Source organism: Anoplopoma fimbria, chromosome 4 (assembly GCF_027596085.1).
Source record: "Anoplopoma fimbria isolate UVic2021 breed Golden Eagle Sablefish chromosome 4, Afim_UVic_2022, whole genome shotgun sequence".
NCBI lineage: Eukaryota > Metazoa > Chordata > Actinopteri > Perciformes > Anoplopomatidae > Anoplopoma > Anoplopoma fimbria.
In genome coordinates, this window is record NC_072452.1 from 6,070,660 (window position 1) to 6,086,819 (window position 16,160).

The window sequence follows — 16,160 nt, forward strand, 5'->3', positions numbered from 1 at the left end:
CAGAGCCCTGACCTAAACCCAATTGAGCATCTCTGGAGAGACCTGAAAATGGCTGTCCACCAACGTTCACCATCCAACCTGACAGAACTGGAGAGGATCTGCAAGGAAGAATGGCAGAGGATCCCCAAATCCAGGTGTGAGAAACTTGTTGCATCATTCCCAAGAAGACTCATGGCTGTACTAGCTCAAAAGGGTGCTTCTACTCAATACTGAGCAAAGGGTCTGAATACTTATGACCATGTGATATTTCAGTTTTTCTTTTTTAATAAATTTGCAAAAATTTCTACATTTCTGTTTTTTTCTGTCAAGATGGGTTGCTGAGTGTACATTAATGCGAAAAAAAATGAACTTTCATTGCAGATTAATATTGAAGACATCCAAACTATGAAGGAACACATATGGAATTATGTGGTAAACAAACAAATGCTCAACAAACCAGAATATGTTTTATATTTTACGTAGTTGAATGAGAAGGTGTGAACAAACTTTTGACTTTTGACTGGTACTGTATATATATATATATATATATATATATATATACGTATATATATATTGTTTTTTTCCGTCTCATGTATGCTGTTAACCGGTTGTGAGCCTACAACATGAGTGTGTGTGACGTAATTAAACGTGGCTCCTCCCACTAACCCACGTGGCTCCGCCCACACGCTCATCCCAGCTTTGTTTGGCAACAACACGCTGACGTGACCTCTTGTATAACCACTGCTGATCACTGCGTTTGGATTGAACTGAGCAGACACTGGACACCGGCCTCTCCTCTTTCTACCAACACACCGGGCACTGACAGACATGGTGGTCGGGTTCGGTTGTCCGGTCATCCCGTGGCTGGCCCTGGCCGCCGTGCTGGGCTCGGTCCTCGGGCTCGGTGAGGACATCGACCGGCCTCTGTTCGGGCCTCCGGGCTCTCCTATCCGGCTGCAGGAGTCCGACCCCGGCCTGAAGAAGGCTCTGGAGTTCGCCGAGGAGCGCTACAACCGGGGCTCCAATGCCATGCACCTCCGCAGAACCAGCCGGCTCCTCTCGGCCACCAAACAGGTAACATAAGATAAGATAATCCTTTATTAGTTAACATAGTGTAATACTGTAATAATGACTGTAATGCTCATTTATTCACAGCATTACGGCATGTCACTTGGTCATAACGAGTGTGAAAGGAGAATGTGGGCTGTAGGATGATTTGCGACATTGCAGTAAAAACTGCGCACAATGATTTGTAAACAAAGGTACCAATGCGGACTATTAAAGATGCGCCGTGTTAGCAGGAGTTAGTTTAACAACGGGCGGAAAAAGGTGACTTACCTTCAGAATAATGGTATAAACTAGTATAACCTGCCGGTATACATATGTATTATGCAGTCACCAAAAAAGTACCACTATACTAACTCCACCTTTCGAGTCATGTCTGAATGATTGGTATTTCATATCATATGTATTTTCTTTTTGTATTCGTTATAATATTGTGATTTTTAAAAAAATATTATATAAGTCGAGGCTTCTAATATGCCCAGTGGGCTTTCTGCCTCTTCCTGCACTGTAATATCATTTATCAATGTTATGTTTTTTTATATTTGTGCAATTGTGCAAATAAACTAAACTAATTGCTTTATTGAGAGCTATATTTATTGTTTGACCTCTGTGTGTATTTCTCTGTTTTCCAGCTGGTTAAGGGGATCCGCTATACAATAACAGTGGAACTGAGTAACACTCAATGTAAGAAATCCACCATGCTCAGGACATGTGACTTCTATCCCGAGCTGCACAAACTCAAGGTAGGTTGTGTGAGACAAAGTAAATCATTGTCTGGGTTTGAGAAAAGCAGATTTCTCCAAGGCGTATGAATTATTCCAAAATTGGTAATGTGTTAATCGTGTACCAAGTTATTACTGCAGCAGTGAAGTTATGTTGGTTCAGCAGCGATTACAGCAGATCTTGTGATTTGAATTTCATTTGAAGAAGCCCCAAGCATGCCAAAGCCACATGACCTCATGCATGCAGACACAACATGACACATACACTTCTGTTTTGTTTGTTTCTTCGTTCTTCTGTGTTTAGACTTTACAGTGGAGACTTGTTCCCACTTCTTAAAACATCTTCTTTCTGAGCGAAGGGGGGGAAGGGATTGTCTAAGTTGAGCTGTTCCACTCTTGAAAATATAAAGACATACAAGAGACATGACTTGGTCTCTTTGATTTTGTAACATGATGTTCCGCTTATTCAACCAATTTTCTACAGATCTCTGTCCTGTGTATGTTTTTGATTATGTCAGACGGAGGTGTGCCTGTTCGAAGTGTGGGACGTTCCCTGGCAGGCCACTTCAACTCTGCTCAAACAGAAGTGCCAGCCTAAAGGTCAGTCAGCAGCCAAACACATCGATCACTAAACGTCTGAGCTTCATGGTTTTTGGACAAAGTTTGGCTGAACAACACACCTATGGTTCACCCTGAGTGACTGGTTCCTCTGCACTGGTGTCTTTAATTTATTCTTCACGTAAGAGGTCAAACTGGTTAACTGCAATGACTCACTGTTTATGTGGTTTCAGTGTTATCCCATGATGCTTTGCTTCCTCTGTAATAGAAGCAGCATCTTCCAGGAAGGCAGCGGATCTATCAAACTGGTTAAAGCAAAGTATATACAGAAACAAATCTTTAAAAGTGGCGTTTTACACCACCATTATAAAGAAGGATTCCTGCATGATAAAATTATCTATTTGAATTGATTGGCACTGATCTTACCAAGCAGCCTTAATTGACCATAAAGTCAGTGAATGGAAGTAGTCACAAAGGAAATACTTTAAGCAAATGTTCCCTTCATTTTGACCACATCTTCTTCTGTTCTGGCCTGTATTAAACTCTACATGTTGATAAATCTCACCCTGGTTACCCTGTTATTATATAACGCTTATGTCCAGTAACCTGATTGATAAGTGATGCAAAGAAATGAACGAGGTCAATGGTTAAATAAATGTTGATTACACAAGCAATAATGAATCATGTCAAAAAAATGTCCTGCAACCTCAATGTATTTTCATTTATTGGATTTACTAATTTGAAATCCATAAAGTCAAAGTATTTTCTGAGACATTAGACATAAATATATGTGGTCTGCACACTGACAAATACATTTTTTTCCCTTGATGTCTTTCTTATCAGTTGAATCTCAACAAGAAGAAACCAACAAGGTGACCAGCAAGCCTCTGGAGGTAAAAATGATAATCCTATTCAGATCAATAACTGGACTGACAACAAGTTCCACCTTGTTATCTGCCTCTTAGATACCTCTATAGTCCATTTGTTGTGTAAACTGCTATCATCGGCTTGAAATTGAGATTAAAGATCATGTCTGCATGTGTTTGTCTGCTCATTATCTGGCAGGAGTCTGTGGAGCTGTTGGGCCAGTTCAAAGAGTTCATGGTGACATACAATAAGGTCTACAGCAGCCAGGAGGGTGAGTGACTGACACTGTTTTGTTCATGCCTAACATAGTAATGTGCATGATGTGTCGCCTTCCTTTGTTAACGCCTCGAACCCTCTATGTACTCACAGCCGACTCATAGCACTCATAGACTGAAAACCTCAACATATGACTAAATATCCCCAATCCATTCAACACCTTTTGGATATCGTTTACTGATGGGTCATAAGTGTCTCATCAACAGTGAATTAACTGAACTAAATTTAAGATAGCAAAGAATTCCCCATAGAATCATATGCAACATAAAATAATGAGTCACACGAGTATTCATGCAATCTCAGAGATTAAAAAGATAAACAGGTGATACTGGGATTCTAGCTTTATATATTGTTTGATTTCTTGGTTATTGTCTTAAAATATCTTTATAATAATGGTGAAGATGAGGAGTCGAGCACATTCTAAAATCACTACAAGAGAGTGGGTGAAAGGAAATGAAAGGTTAAGTGTTGCATTGCACTCAGAATCATGTGTCACACCTACCAAACATCATCTGCCTACTCATTTGTGTTTTTCTTTGAACATCACATTAAATGTAAAAGAAGAATAAACAGTGCAGTAGAACAGGCCTTCACTGTCAAGTGCCAAATCATTTTTTGAAAAAAATAAAATATGTTTTTTGACCTTTGATTCTGCAGAGGCAGATCACCGTCTGCGCATCTTCCGCGAGAACCTGAATACTGCTGAGAAGCTCCAGTCTTTGGATCAAGGGTCAGCAGAGTATGGGGTCACCAAGTTCAGCGACCTGACTGGTACGTGTCTCACACGTTCGTGCATTTGCTCGTATTTCAACACAGTCTCCAATGAGGAAACACACCTTCTGCTTTTCATGTGTTGCATCAGCATTTCTTCAAAAGTCCTCTGAAGTAACACAAAAGCTGAACTGCTCTCCTTCTGTTTCTCTCCAGAGGAAGAGTTTCGCTCTACTTACCTGAACCCGCTGCTGAGTCAATGGACTCTTCATCGAGCGATGAAACCGGCCTCTCCTGCCCGAGGCCCCGCCCCGGCCAGCTGGGATTGGCGGGATCACGGAGCTGTCAATTCTGTTAAGAACCAGGTACCAACAAAGAGATTTAATATAATAACTAGTATTAAACTAATGAAGAAATTATACCTCCTGCTTACTTGGTGCTGATTGAAGTTTGTGTACGTGTGTTTGTGTATGTTTCTTGCAGGGTATGTGTGGATCCTGCTGGGCATTTTCTGTGACAGGCAACATTGAAGGCCAGTGGTTCCTGAAAAATGGGACACTGCTCTCCCTCTCTGAACAAGGTAACACACACATGCACACGTGCACAGACCAGACCTAAACAAACACAGATGATACAATAATTCAGTAGCTTTCTCCTGCAAGAAGAAAAAACACTGTTTATATTTGAAGATAAAGTTATGATTTGATTGGTTCATTGATTTGTCCTTCACAGAGCTGGTTGACTGTGATGGGCTGGACCAGGCGTGCAGAGGAGGGCTGCCATCAAATGCTTATGAAGCCATTGAGAAGCTTGGTAAGTTTGACATGGGTGGAGGACGAGTGACATGTGCAGCCACTTTGAAACATTTCAGCTTCATCTGCCCATTTTCTTACTAAAGAAATGACAGCTATTTGTTGACTCTGAGATGCCTGAAAATGCTTACATGTTATTAATCCTGAGCCTTTTCATCTTCAACCTTGATGTGTTGTTTAGGTGGTCTGGAGACAGAGACTGACTACTCCTACACCGGGAAGAAGCAGAGGTGTGACTTCACCACCATGAAGGTGGCCGCCTACATCAACAGCTCTGTGGAGTTGTCCAAAGATGAGAAGGGTGAGTGGGCTGAGCGAATAGAGAGGGGCTGAAGAAGGAAGTGAGGACAAAGCAGTGATAAACATGTCAGCAGATAAAATCACTAAAATACACACCGGGCTGTTTTTTATCGGAAAGTGACACTACTTAGATTGAACAAAGATGAACAAATAGTAATGTAACAAATAAGGATTTGTTCATTCCTATTTTAAAGAAAAATAAATGATGACGTTTATTGGGTGTTGATTTTGATCAATTGTAACTAGAAAATGCAGCCTTGTGGCAGATGGAGACAAAGAGCTGGTGAATGTACTCTTCTTTATTGTTTTCTCCTCAGACATTGCAGCTTGGCTGGCTGAGAACGGACCGATCTCTGTTGCACTGAATGCCTTTGCTATGCAGGTAGGCGGTTTAGTCCCCAACAGCAATGACTGCATCACCAAAATCTGACACATTCAAAACACTGCCACAACCTCCATTTAAATTATAAGTAAAGAGATAACATCATGGAAAAAATGCATTTTATTTTCACTAGAATGTCATCATCAGAAAATATTCAATCCATCTTTTCTTTTGAAATGTCTGTAGTTCTACCGGAAGGGCGTGTCTCACCCTTTGAAGATCTTCTGCAACTCCTGGATGATCGACCACGCCGTGCTGATGGTGGGATTCGGAGAACGTGAGTGGTTTTTTTTCTATCCTTGCTTCATTTACCCAGTACCGCTTCTTGTATTAATGTTTCTGTGCTTTCAGGTAAGAGTATCCCATTCTGGGCCATCAAAAACAGCTGGGGAGAGGATTATGGAGAGCAGGTAAGACAACCCCACCTAGTAACAGTCTTTGTGGATTTGAGAAATGTTAAAAGGCATAAAAAGATCTAGTACATAATACTTCATTCTTCTTGATAATATAGCAACTAGAGCGCACATTCTGATTTTAAACAATATCATCAGAAATTCCTGACTTGGCAACATGATAAGTAAAAAGTAGTCACCAGTGTCATTTCTTGCCTAAAGTTAGTCAATGTGCACTCTTGAATTTGACACTGCAATACCTTTAACCATAGTCTGCTGTTGTTCTGTTGGGTTGCACTATACTGTACAAAACTACTTCCTGTTTGTTTATGTGTTTTTCTCTGTGTCTCTCATTAAGGGTTACTACTACCTATACAGGGGGTCCAATGCCTGTGGGATCAACAAGATGTGCTCATCTGCTGTAGTCAATTAAAGCACTAACACCTCATACTCCCACATACACACACACACACACACACACACACACACACACACACACACACACACACACACACACACACACACACACACACACACACACACCATCATAGTACATGTACCCCCTGTTGCCAGCTGACCCCATCTTTACACTATCACACACATATTTCATCTTGAATGCATGACGATTGCAATCAGACGCACATAAAGTTCTACTGATGTTACTTCTCTGTGTAACCAGACTAGTGTTCCACCTTCATACCGCACACATTGTGTTACTAAAAACCAGCATTAATAAAGCTAGCTTTGCTGAGGAATTTTATAGTCATTTTAAAGTAGATTATATGTGCCCATTTCATTCCGTTAGTCCAGCAGGTCATAAGGATTGCTGTGTTTTAGGCAGGTTTGGTTTTAACTCATCTTTTCTCAAAGTAACTGAGCCCGCGATTGATAAAGAGCGTGCACTATTTGAAGTTGGACTACTGTCTTTTTTGTTTTCTTGGATGTTTTGTTACCGGTGTCCATGCTAATGCTATGTAGTACTTGAGACGGATTTTACCTACCTGTATTGGTCTGCACATATGATCCGTACATAACTGCAATGTAATTGTAAAGACTGCTGTAAGACAGTGAGAAATAAGTGATGGTTGAATAAAAAAAATGTGAAATCCTCATATTTGTGTGTGGTATTCTTTTATTACATGCACTGGAACAACAGAATGAAACTTATTCAATTGAAAATACAAACAAACATTTTTCCATGTACCATAATATTCATAAAATGCTTAAATCTCTAAGCGAATGTTATTAAAAGTTAGGGTAGACAATATTGTACTTCATAAACATGCACTGCTATTATGGTGGATTCACTTGTGGTTTGTATAAGTACATATAATATAACAATCAATTGGCTTTAAGTGAAAATAGCTGAATCTTTATTTTTACCCATGTTACCTTCTGTGGTGGATGAGAACTGGTTTGCAACAGCGAATGCTGGTGGTCTTGAACATTGCTCCAACTGAGAGAATACAAAACTCTATTACCCATAATGCAAAGGCACTAGAGTGGAATAACTAGACCCGTGTGGAACAGTAGGTTTGGGTTAGAGTTGGAACAAAAAACTAAATCTTGTTAGATACTATTATAGTCAGACAATAAATACCAACTGATGTTGAAGTGACAAACGTGTTAAATGTCCTTGTTAGCCCTCATTGCGCCTCCATTCAGAAAACTGGTACGCGACCTTTATTTTGAAAAGGGCAGACCCATTGACCCCGGAAGTGTAACGTTTGGTGACGTCAGAAAACAGGAACACATGCGGCTCATCTTTACTGACAAAACACTAAAACGTGTCTTTACTGCAAAGTGATATTCAGCTGCTGTCCATAAACCCTCTGTGCTTTTAGGAGACTCTGTTCACGTGACTCCTTTCTTTCTTTCAAGGTAATTATGAAGCCTGCTCACGTGGCTGAGCTGAAGATGGCTAACTAATGCTAGCTCAGTCAGCTAAAGCCCTAGTGATGTACATGTTATTGTTTAAAACATGTATTGGCTTGAGTTTCCTAGACAACTATTTAGCATAATAAGTGAAGTGTTATTTGTTGAAATCAGCCACAGATTTATAAGAGTAGGTAGTCAGGGTTTCTTTCTCTGATGGTTTGCCAAATATCCTGTTTTAGTTGTTTGACCTCAGTTGAACTGACTAATAAAGTGTATTTGTCTTTATAATGACAGAGGATGTCACATGTGCACAGATTGTAAAGCCCTCTGAGGCAAATTTGTAATTTGTGATTCTGGGCTATACAAAATAAACTGAATTGAATTGAATTGAATAATCAACTTGATCCTATTCTCTCTTCTCTCTTCAGCTGGCGGGGGAACCTGAAGCTCCCCTCTTATAATGTCTCAGGCCACCAAACGGAAACATGTTGTCCAGGAGGTTCTTGGGGATTTTGTCAAGCCCACAGAAAACCAGCAGATCGTGAAGGTGAGCTGTGTAGACTTCATTGTATCTCACGTGTTGACAGTAAAAAAAAAAAACACTTTCATCACAGCAAACAGCGAGACATTTTCCTGACTCTGATCTCCATCCTCTAACTGGTCACTTGAAGGTCACTGGCAGCCGTGGCAACAACCTCCATGAAGCAGTCACGGCCCAGGGTGTGACTTTCCTGGTGAGCATGCCCCCCAAGTTCCGCAAGAACCTCTGGATCAAGAGAGGTAAGTGATGGAGATGGATGCTTGGATGAAATATGATAGATCATTACAGAGATCATTCAGTATCAATCAAGACACAGTCATAAAAAACTGCTTCATAGAGCTCCCAGAGATGAAGACCGTCACAGTGTACAGTACCAGTCAAAAGTTTGGACACACCTTCTCATTCAATGGTTTTTCTTTATTTTTATTTTTATTTTTTTCTACATTGTAGATTAATATTGAAGACATCCAAACTATGAAGGAACACATATGGAATTATGTGGTAAACAAACAAATGCTCAACAAACCAGAATATGTTTTATATTTTAGATTCTTCAAAGAAGTTGAATGAGAAGGTGTGAACAATTTTTTGACTGGTACTGTATATATACATTTCAAATATAGCCCAGGATTCAGAAAAGGAAAAGTGTTACTTCACCGGGAAATGCCAATGCAATATTTGTTTTTATTAATCGTAAACTTTGTGAATGTCAGACAGTGTCATTTTGTACACTTGATTTCTTAAAGATGTTGCACACTAAAATATTCTCTGTAATTTCTTATAGGCTTTAAATATATTATCAGTCTGATTTATTTTAATTGCATACCGATATTATCTCCAGCAATACATTTTCCAAAATGTATAGTGCTTACTAATGCTGCCACAAAGATTTACATGCGAGTGTTTTAACTCAATGTTAAGCCGCTCTGCAGCTTTAAAAAATGCATTTTTGAGAGCTTGGTATTTGGTGCTTTTTAATAGAAAATATATTGATATAAAATCTTATTACATTACATTACAGTCATTTAGCAGATGCTTTTATCATAAGCGACTTACAATAAGTGTATTCAACATAGGTATTCAAGAGAACTACTAGTCACCAGAAGTCATAAGTGCATCTCCTTTCTTAAACAAGCATCTAAAAGCATAAACCAGAGCAAAAGTATAGTGCAGAGGCAAACTAATACGAATACAATAAGTGCAACAAACTAATACGAATACAATAAGAGCAACAAACTAATACGAATACAATAAGTGCAACAAACTAATACGAATACAATAAGAGCAACAAACTAATACGAATACAATAAGTGCTAAGTGGAAGGCTCAGGGTAGCACTTCTTGAAGAGGTGAGTTTTCAGCCAGCGCCGAAAGATGGGCAGTGACTCTGCTGTCCTGACGTCAGTGAGGAAGGGGCGAATCCTCCTGATGTTGTAGAGGAGGAATCTTGAGGAGCGTGTGACCGATACAATGTTTACTGAGAACGACAGTTGGTCGTCCAGGGTCACACCCAGATTCCTCACAGTCCGAGTTGGCGTCACCACGGTATCATCAATGGTGATGGACAGGTCTCCATTGATGATACCGTGGTGTCATCAATGGGCCAATATCAGTCACTGATGTGGGTTGATAAGTAAGAACTGGCTGAAAGAAAAATCTTTGTCTCTCTTTATCTACCTTTTATTTTTTTGCTCCACATTTCATACATGTCTGTTCTCTTATCCCAAAGGTGACTATGTGATTGTGGATCCCATTGAGGAAGGAGAGAAGGTGAAGGCAGAGATCAGCTTCATTCTCTACAAAGATCACATTCAGTATCTGCAAAAACAGCAGCTCTGGTGAGTGGGAACTCAAACAAACGACACATCAGGCATCATTCTGTCAAGTTTAGTTGAGCATTGTTTCTTTCCCCGACTCCCTCCAGGCCAGAGGGGTTTACGGTGGAGCAAGCAGAGGACAAGACAAACAAGGAGAAGGAAAAGGAGGAGGAGACGGAGGAGAAGGACGAGGACTTCAGTGACTCGGAAGATGATGAGAGTGACCTCTTTGTAAACACCAACCGCTGTAACTACCAGTACATTGAGAGTGGAGAGGAGGACAGTGAGGAAGAAGAAGACGACCACAAAGACCAAAGGACAGAAAATGGTTCGTAGTGGCCGCACTGAGGACACGGACAATCGAGAGGGAGAGTTGTGAAAATCATGAGACGGTCTGCTCTGCAGCAGCTGCGTCTGGACCTCCTGTTGGCTGGACTCATTGAATGGACTTGAACTTAATGGAACAAAATAAGTCTTGCTTGTTAAATTGATTAAAAAAAAGAATCTGAAATTACTGATCTCAAACTTAAACCGAAATTGAAAATGTCAATTTGAGGTTCTTCTGTAGTTTCAGTGGTTTCCTGCAAATGTCTCACAAACTCAAGCACGGTTACAGTCTGACCTCCTGTGCAGTGATTGCTATACTGAACACTAAAGGGTATAAAGTATACCCGGGCCATACTGTACATGTGCAGGATGTTAATGTAAACTGTTAAAACCATTCCTCCATAGGACAAAATTGAAACCCACAAAAACCTTGTCACCGTTGACAGAACACACTTTTTCTCACGTTTAATTTTAGTTCCTAGTTTAGATTGAAAAGTCTGGAACGTGGTGGGGATTCAAACATCTTTCCAGTTTAACTGTTCCTCTGGAGAATACTTCTTTAACAAGCTGGGCTGTTTCCGTTCTTACAGATTATTTTATTTTCAAATGAATGCAGCTGATAGCCTTTGTGATTTTTAAACTGAAAAGCCTCTGGTTTCAATTGTATCATGTTGTACAAATAGTTGCTCATTGTGACTGATTTGTGCCTCATCTCTTTCTGACATTCCTTGCTGATTTTGGTTTGTGTCATGATAAACATTTTGGAAATAGATTTATTCTTAAGCTGTTTTTTCAGCACTTTGATTCAACATCACCCTCTTGACGTCTTCCACTTTATGTATAATAATACTTCAAGACTATAAATCTTCTAAAGAATACATGCTTTTTGTTTCACATTCATAAAAACATTTCTACAGAAACTAACATAAGCACAGCTATGAAATAAAACATTTTTTTCCTAGATGTGCTTTGGGAATTCCCAGAAGATGAGCTCATAATATTCGTCAGAGTCATTGAATGAGAAGTATGGCTGACCTGCCAGTGGAACCAGTTCTACAGGGTCTTTCTCTTTGACGTATGTTGTCCCTGAGGTGTTTGTGAAACTCAGTAAAGGATGCAGGTTTTGTCTTTTTGGGGGGGAGAAAATTAAGTAAGGGTTCTTCCATCCCCTGTAAAAACATGGCTGCTATTACCTTCATCAATAGATTTATTATAATCTAGCAAATGTGACATTATGATAAATGCAAATGGTTTTATTTGGCACAGTTTAGAGAGAGCTTGTGTCTATAAATAAGTCTATAAGAAATACAGAAATGTACAACAACGTATTTTACTCATTCGTCATAATAGCTAAAACTAAAGCGGAGTTGGAGTGGAGCCAGACTTAACCTTTAATCTTTCCTAGAAGCTGATGGGTTGGCATTATCACATGTGTTTTCAGCATATACTTGATAGAGTTTTGCTGCTGCAGCCTTATTTGTTCTGATATGACCACTAGCTCTTGTTGGCAAAGACAGCACACCTGAGCTAAACATTACTGAGTCCGTTCAAAAACGTTGTGCCGCTGTCCAGCACTGTTACATCTACACTTCACATTACTGCTTATCATTTTCTGCTGCAAAAAAACCCTCCAGACTTGATGGGTTAGGGAATACATTTTAGCCAACTGCATGTCTGCATGTCATAGCTACGCTTTCATTTTGTGGTAATGCAGTGGTATGTGTAGATCGATGAGACATTTGCAAAAGCATTGATATAACTGTCAAAATGTACATAGAAATGATGGTCCCAGGGAGGATTTACAGTCATTACAGGTTATTTTTATATGACATAAGGAATGGCAATCAATTGCCTTTCAGGCCAAATATTCACATAAAAAAATGTCTTAATTGTAGTAAATGGACTAAAATATGTAAAAATACTGGTTCAAAAGATAATGTTAAATATTTTACAGTCATGTCGATTTCACAGTTTTAAGTTTAATTAAATATAACCTGAGAACATGGATGGCTCAGTCTATACTGTGTATATTAATACAGTGTCACCTCCTCATCACCGACAGCAGCTCACTAAAGACTGTAGCGGCAAAATGTTCGTTAGAGACACTATGGATGGTCTTACAGTTTTGGTTAGATTTTCTTCTTGACTTCCCCTCTCAGGGGCACATCCCAACACTGTTCCTGTGTCATTTTCATGTCGGCCCACAGTTTAACTACCTGGGTGGGGCTTCGTTTGTGGACCAATAGGATTGTGTGATAGGAACACAGCTGCTCCTCTTCCTTGTTAGGAAAGTCTAACGTTAGGAAGGCAGGGTGGTGGATCAGTGGAATGTTTAGCCGAATCATGCACATCCCCACATAAACATCGTCGATTGGGAACATATGAACCCTTTTAGACATGTGGTATAGGCGTTTAGTCAACACGCTTGAGTACACCACCCCTCCACCGCCCACATACATAGGATAGAGGCCCTTGTAGAAGCTCTCTGGGACAAAGTACTTGGATTTGATGTCCCGGTTGGGTGCGCCGACTAAGACATCCCCAATCATGAAGTCTTTCATGGTCTCGTTTGCTTGTGGCTTCTTTAGCTGGTCCCGGAGGTACGTCATTAGCCTCGGGGTGTTGACAAAGACGTCGTCGTCCCCCTTGAAGACGAAGAGAGTCCGGTTGCACGAGTGGGAGAACCAGCTCCAGAAGAGCACATCTTTCAAGGTGAGATTGAAAAATGTGTCCATGAAGTCCCACTGCAGAATATCTCCATAACGTTCGCTCTCCATCTGCAGTGACTCAGATAAATTCACACCCACATTTTCATTTCTTCCTTTCGCGAGCAGGAACACCCTGCGGACGTTTCCTCCACCTTCTCCTCCTCCTTTAACGTTCTGCCTCTGTCTTTCTACCCATCCCGTCTGGCCCCAGGTCTTTCGAATGACCTGCCGTTTCTCAAAATTCTGCTCTATGGACTTGATGGCCAGGAGAAGGAGAGGGGCCTCCCTCTCATCCTTTGCCCCAGCTCCACATTCTCTGTCTGGCTGGATGAGGGTTGGGTAGTTTCTCCTATGCATGTGACTCACAAAGTCTTGTATCTGCTGTGGTAGCTGATCAAAGTTTTCCCTCATAATTTCCAAGTTAGTAACTTCAGAAATAGCTTGCTGCAGTAGGGACTCATAAAAGGTACCGTTTTCAGATCCCCTCTTGATGTTGTTGGGGCGTAGGATGGGGTTAAAATGGCGGTCGATGGTCAGCTGGAGACGGTTCCAAATGGTGTCCCCGTGCTGAAGGAGCTCCCAGAAAGTTTTAGGGAGTGGGGCGTAGTCCTTGATACTTAAAGTTCCCGGGGCCACAAAGTGAACAGGTTCAGGGCCATAGGTGGGGTTCCATGTTGATTCTGTGTTATTCATGGTCATACACAACATGACAGTAGCGTAGGCAAACAGCAGGACCAAGGAGATGAAGGGCGTGCACACACAGATTAACACTGCGCGCCAGCGACAGAAGCAGCATGCCATTCGGCTGAAAAGACACCAGTATGTTAGTTTGAACACATCTTAAATCTGGGTAAAAAGAGATGATCTTGAGTATCAAAATACAATAAATGTGCCATGAGTTAGTGTATGCATAGACAGAGAGTAAAACAAAGTCATGGGAGAAAAGTAAGAGAAAAGAGAGGGGGAAACAGAAAACAATGAGAGAGTACAAGGCTATATTGCAGAGTTGACAAAACAACTGCACCAAAAGTTCCATTTAGTTGCTGTTCTGGAGTTCTTTTCGATTGTATCACATGGTCTTCCTCAGCAGATGGATTTTATAACCGATAAATTAGTCTACAGTTTATACACACTAAGTAATCTGGCAAGATGAGATCATCTTCTTTTAGGGTGCTGAAATCAGCTTTTTTTGCTTACCTGTTTTGAGTGAATTCTCCCAAATTCATTAAATACTTGTTTGTTTTGATAAGCACAGCTGGTTGTCCATGCTAGTAATCCGATGGCCCCATTATTTGGCGCATTTCAGGGAAGAAAAATAAACAAAATATTGCCTCTCCAACGAGATGGAATCCAGAAGCGGTGAGTCAGGGTCCTTTCTCTGTTTCCGTGAACTTTTTTTTTCATTTATTTTTAAGAAAACACAGCCAGACAGACCCACTGATAAAGAAAGATCAAAAAGGGACTGACATGTTCTTCCTCCACTGATGTTGCCATGAGGGTGGAAGCCGCTACCTAAAAACTGCAGACACAACAATCTGTAAGAGGGAGAAATCTAGCAAAGCAGACTCTTCCAACAGGTATTGCTTCATAATGTCAACCTATATATCCGTCCACTAGCTGAGTAAAACCTGTAAAAACAACAGGTCTGTGCCGAAAAACAGGTCTTGGAGCACTTAACCCTACTATACAAACTCCCTTCATCACCCCTCCCCCTCAATACCATGGGCCCATCAGATAAAACTTGACATGTGAGGAGGACACTCAGGTGCTTCAAATGCCTTTGGGTTGCGTCTGCAATCGGGCAAATTTTGTGTTGCAACACTTCTGGTAACAATGAACCCCACAATGGGTTCCACTGATGGGAAGCACCCAAAGCACACGTTGAAAAACACAGTCTCACGGCAATTCGTGAAATAGTCATAAAATAAAATGTACTGGTTTGGTGTTCAGGGACATGAATTGCGGTTTTTTTAGGCAGCAAATCCAACTCTTAGGTTGAGGCAACAACAAGGTGTCGAACACCGGTGTCCTGGTTGACAGTCTTGGTTGTTGTTCTCTGGACACAAACCAATAGAACCTCTCATACAATCAACACCTTGACAGAGAAATGTTACTGGTTACATTTGCAGAGCCACGTTATCATTTATTACACTATCCAGCATAAGTTATAATTGAAAGTTCCACCGTAAAAGGAAGTTAAATATATTTAGCTGATAATGCCTCTCTGTCACTCTTCACTTGAAGTCAAATTGTGAACGCAGGACTTACTGCGCAATACTAACTGTTTACTATCCATTATAGTTAATAGGTTTTCCTCCGAAACAAAGTTTTCTTCTTCAGGCTTCTTCTTCACAGTCGGAGAAAGGCTGAAAAGTGAAGCCTTTCTTCCCCTCCCCCCATCACCAAGTTCTCCCCTGAAAACACACCCGGGTCATGGTTACTCACCGGTCAGAAACATCAGTGGAAAACATTTGAATGAAACATTTATGGGACCTAGGGAGAATTTGCTTTGCACAACGGGCGTAAAAGAAAAGCAAGACAACGCCAACTATAAATAATAATAATACAAAGCATGAGCATCATCAAAACATTATTTTAAAAAAAGCAGTATTTGGGAAATTGATAAACAACATCAGGTGCATGTTCAAAAAAATTGCAGGGTTCAGACAATGAGTCCAAGGCTTGTTCTGCAGCTGAATGCTGGGACAAAGGATGTGATGCCTCCTTTACTCCACATCCTACCCCCCAACATTTGGGCCTTGGAGGGTGCAGAGGGTCTGCTATGATGTTAAGAGATGGCGCAAAGTTACTGGTCTGACATGTTA

General features: G+C 40.7%; 3 protein-coding genes across 3 annotated transcripts; 2 read left to right on the forward strand and 1 right to left on the reverse strand.

Moving 5' to 3' along the window:
- Positions 1 to 665: 665 nt before the first annotated feature.
- Positions 666 to 7,176, forward strand: ctsf (cathepsin F). Its single transcript, XM_054597585.1, has 14 exons — positions 666 to 1,053; positions 1,677 to 1,787; positions 2,285 to 2,366; positions 3,168 to 3,217; positions 3,390 to 3,462; positions 4,125 to 4,238; positions 4,395 to 4,543; positions 4,662 to 4,758; positions 4,911 to 4,991; positions 5,172 to 5,291; positions 5,608 to 5,672; positions 5,859 to 5,949; positions 6,024 to 6,082; positions 6,423 to 7,176. The coding sequence occupies exons 1-14, from the start codon at positions 808 to 810 to the stop codon at positions 6,495 to 6,497; spliced, it is 1,413 nt and encodes a 470-aa protein (XP_054453560.1). The 5' UTR covers positions 666 to 807; the 3' UTR covers positions 6,498 to 7,176.
- Positions 7,177 to 7,767: 591 nt separating this feature from the next.
- Positions 7,768 to 11,540, forward strand: eif1ad (eukaryotic translation initiation factor 1A domain containing). Its single transcript, XM_054597891.1, has 5 exons — positions 7,768 to 7,945; positions 8,371 to 8,489; positions 8,614 to 8,722; positions 10,213 to 10,321; positions 10,408 to 11,540. The coding sequence occupies exons 2-5, from the start codon at positions 8,403 to 8,405 to the stop codon at positions 10,634 to 10,636; spliced, it is 534 nt and encodes a 177-aa protein (XP_054453866.1). The 5' UTR covers positions 7,768 to 7,945; positions 8,371 to 8,402; the 3' UTR covers positions 10,637 to 11,540.
- Positions 11,541 to 12,756: 1,216 nt separating this feature from the next.
- si:dkey-160o24.3 (N-acetyllactosaminide beta-1,3-N-acetylglucosaminyltransferase 2) lies at positions 12,757 to 14,136 on the reverse strand. The gene has a single exon (XM_054598245.1). The coding sequence runs from the start codon at positions 14,134 to 14,136 to the stop codon at positions 12,757 to 12,759; it is 1,380 nt and encodes a 459-aa protein (XP_054454220.1).
- Between the last annotated feature and the right edge of the window lie 2,024 nt (positions 14,137 to 16,160).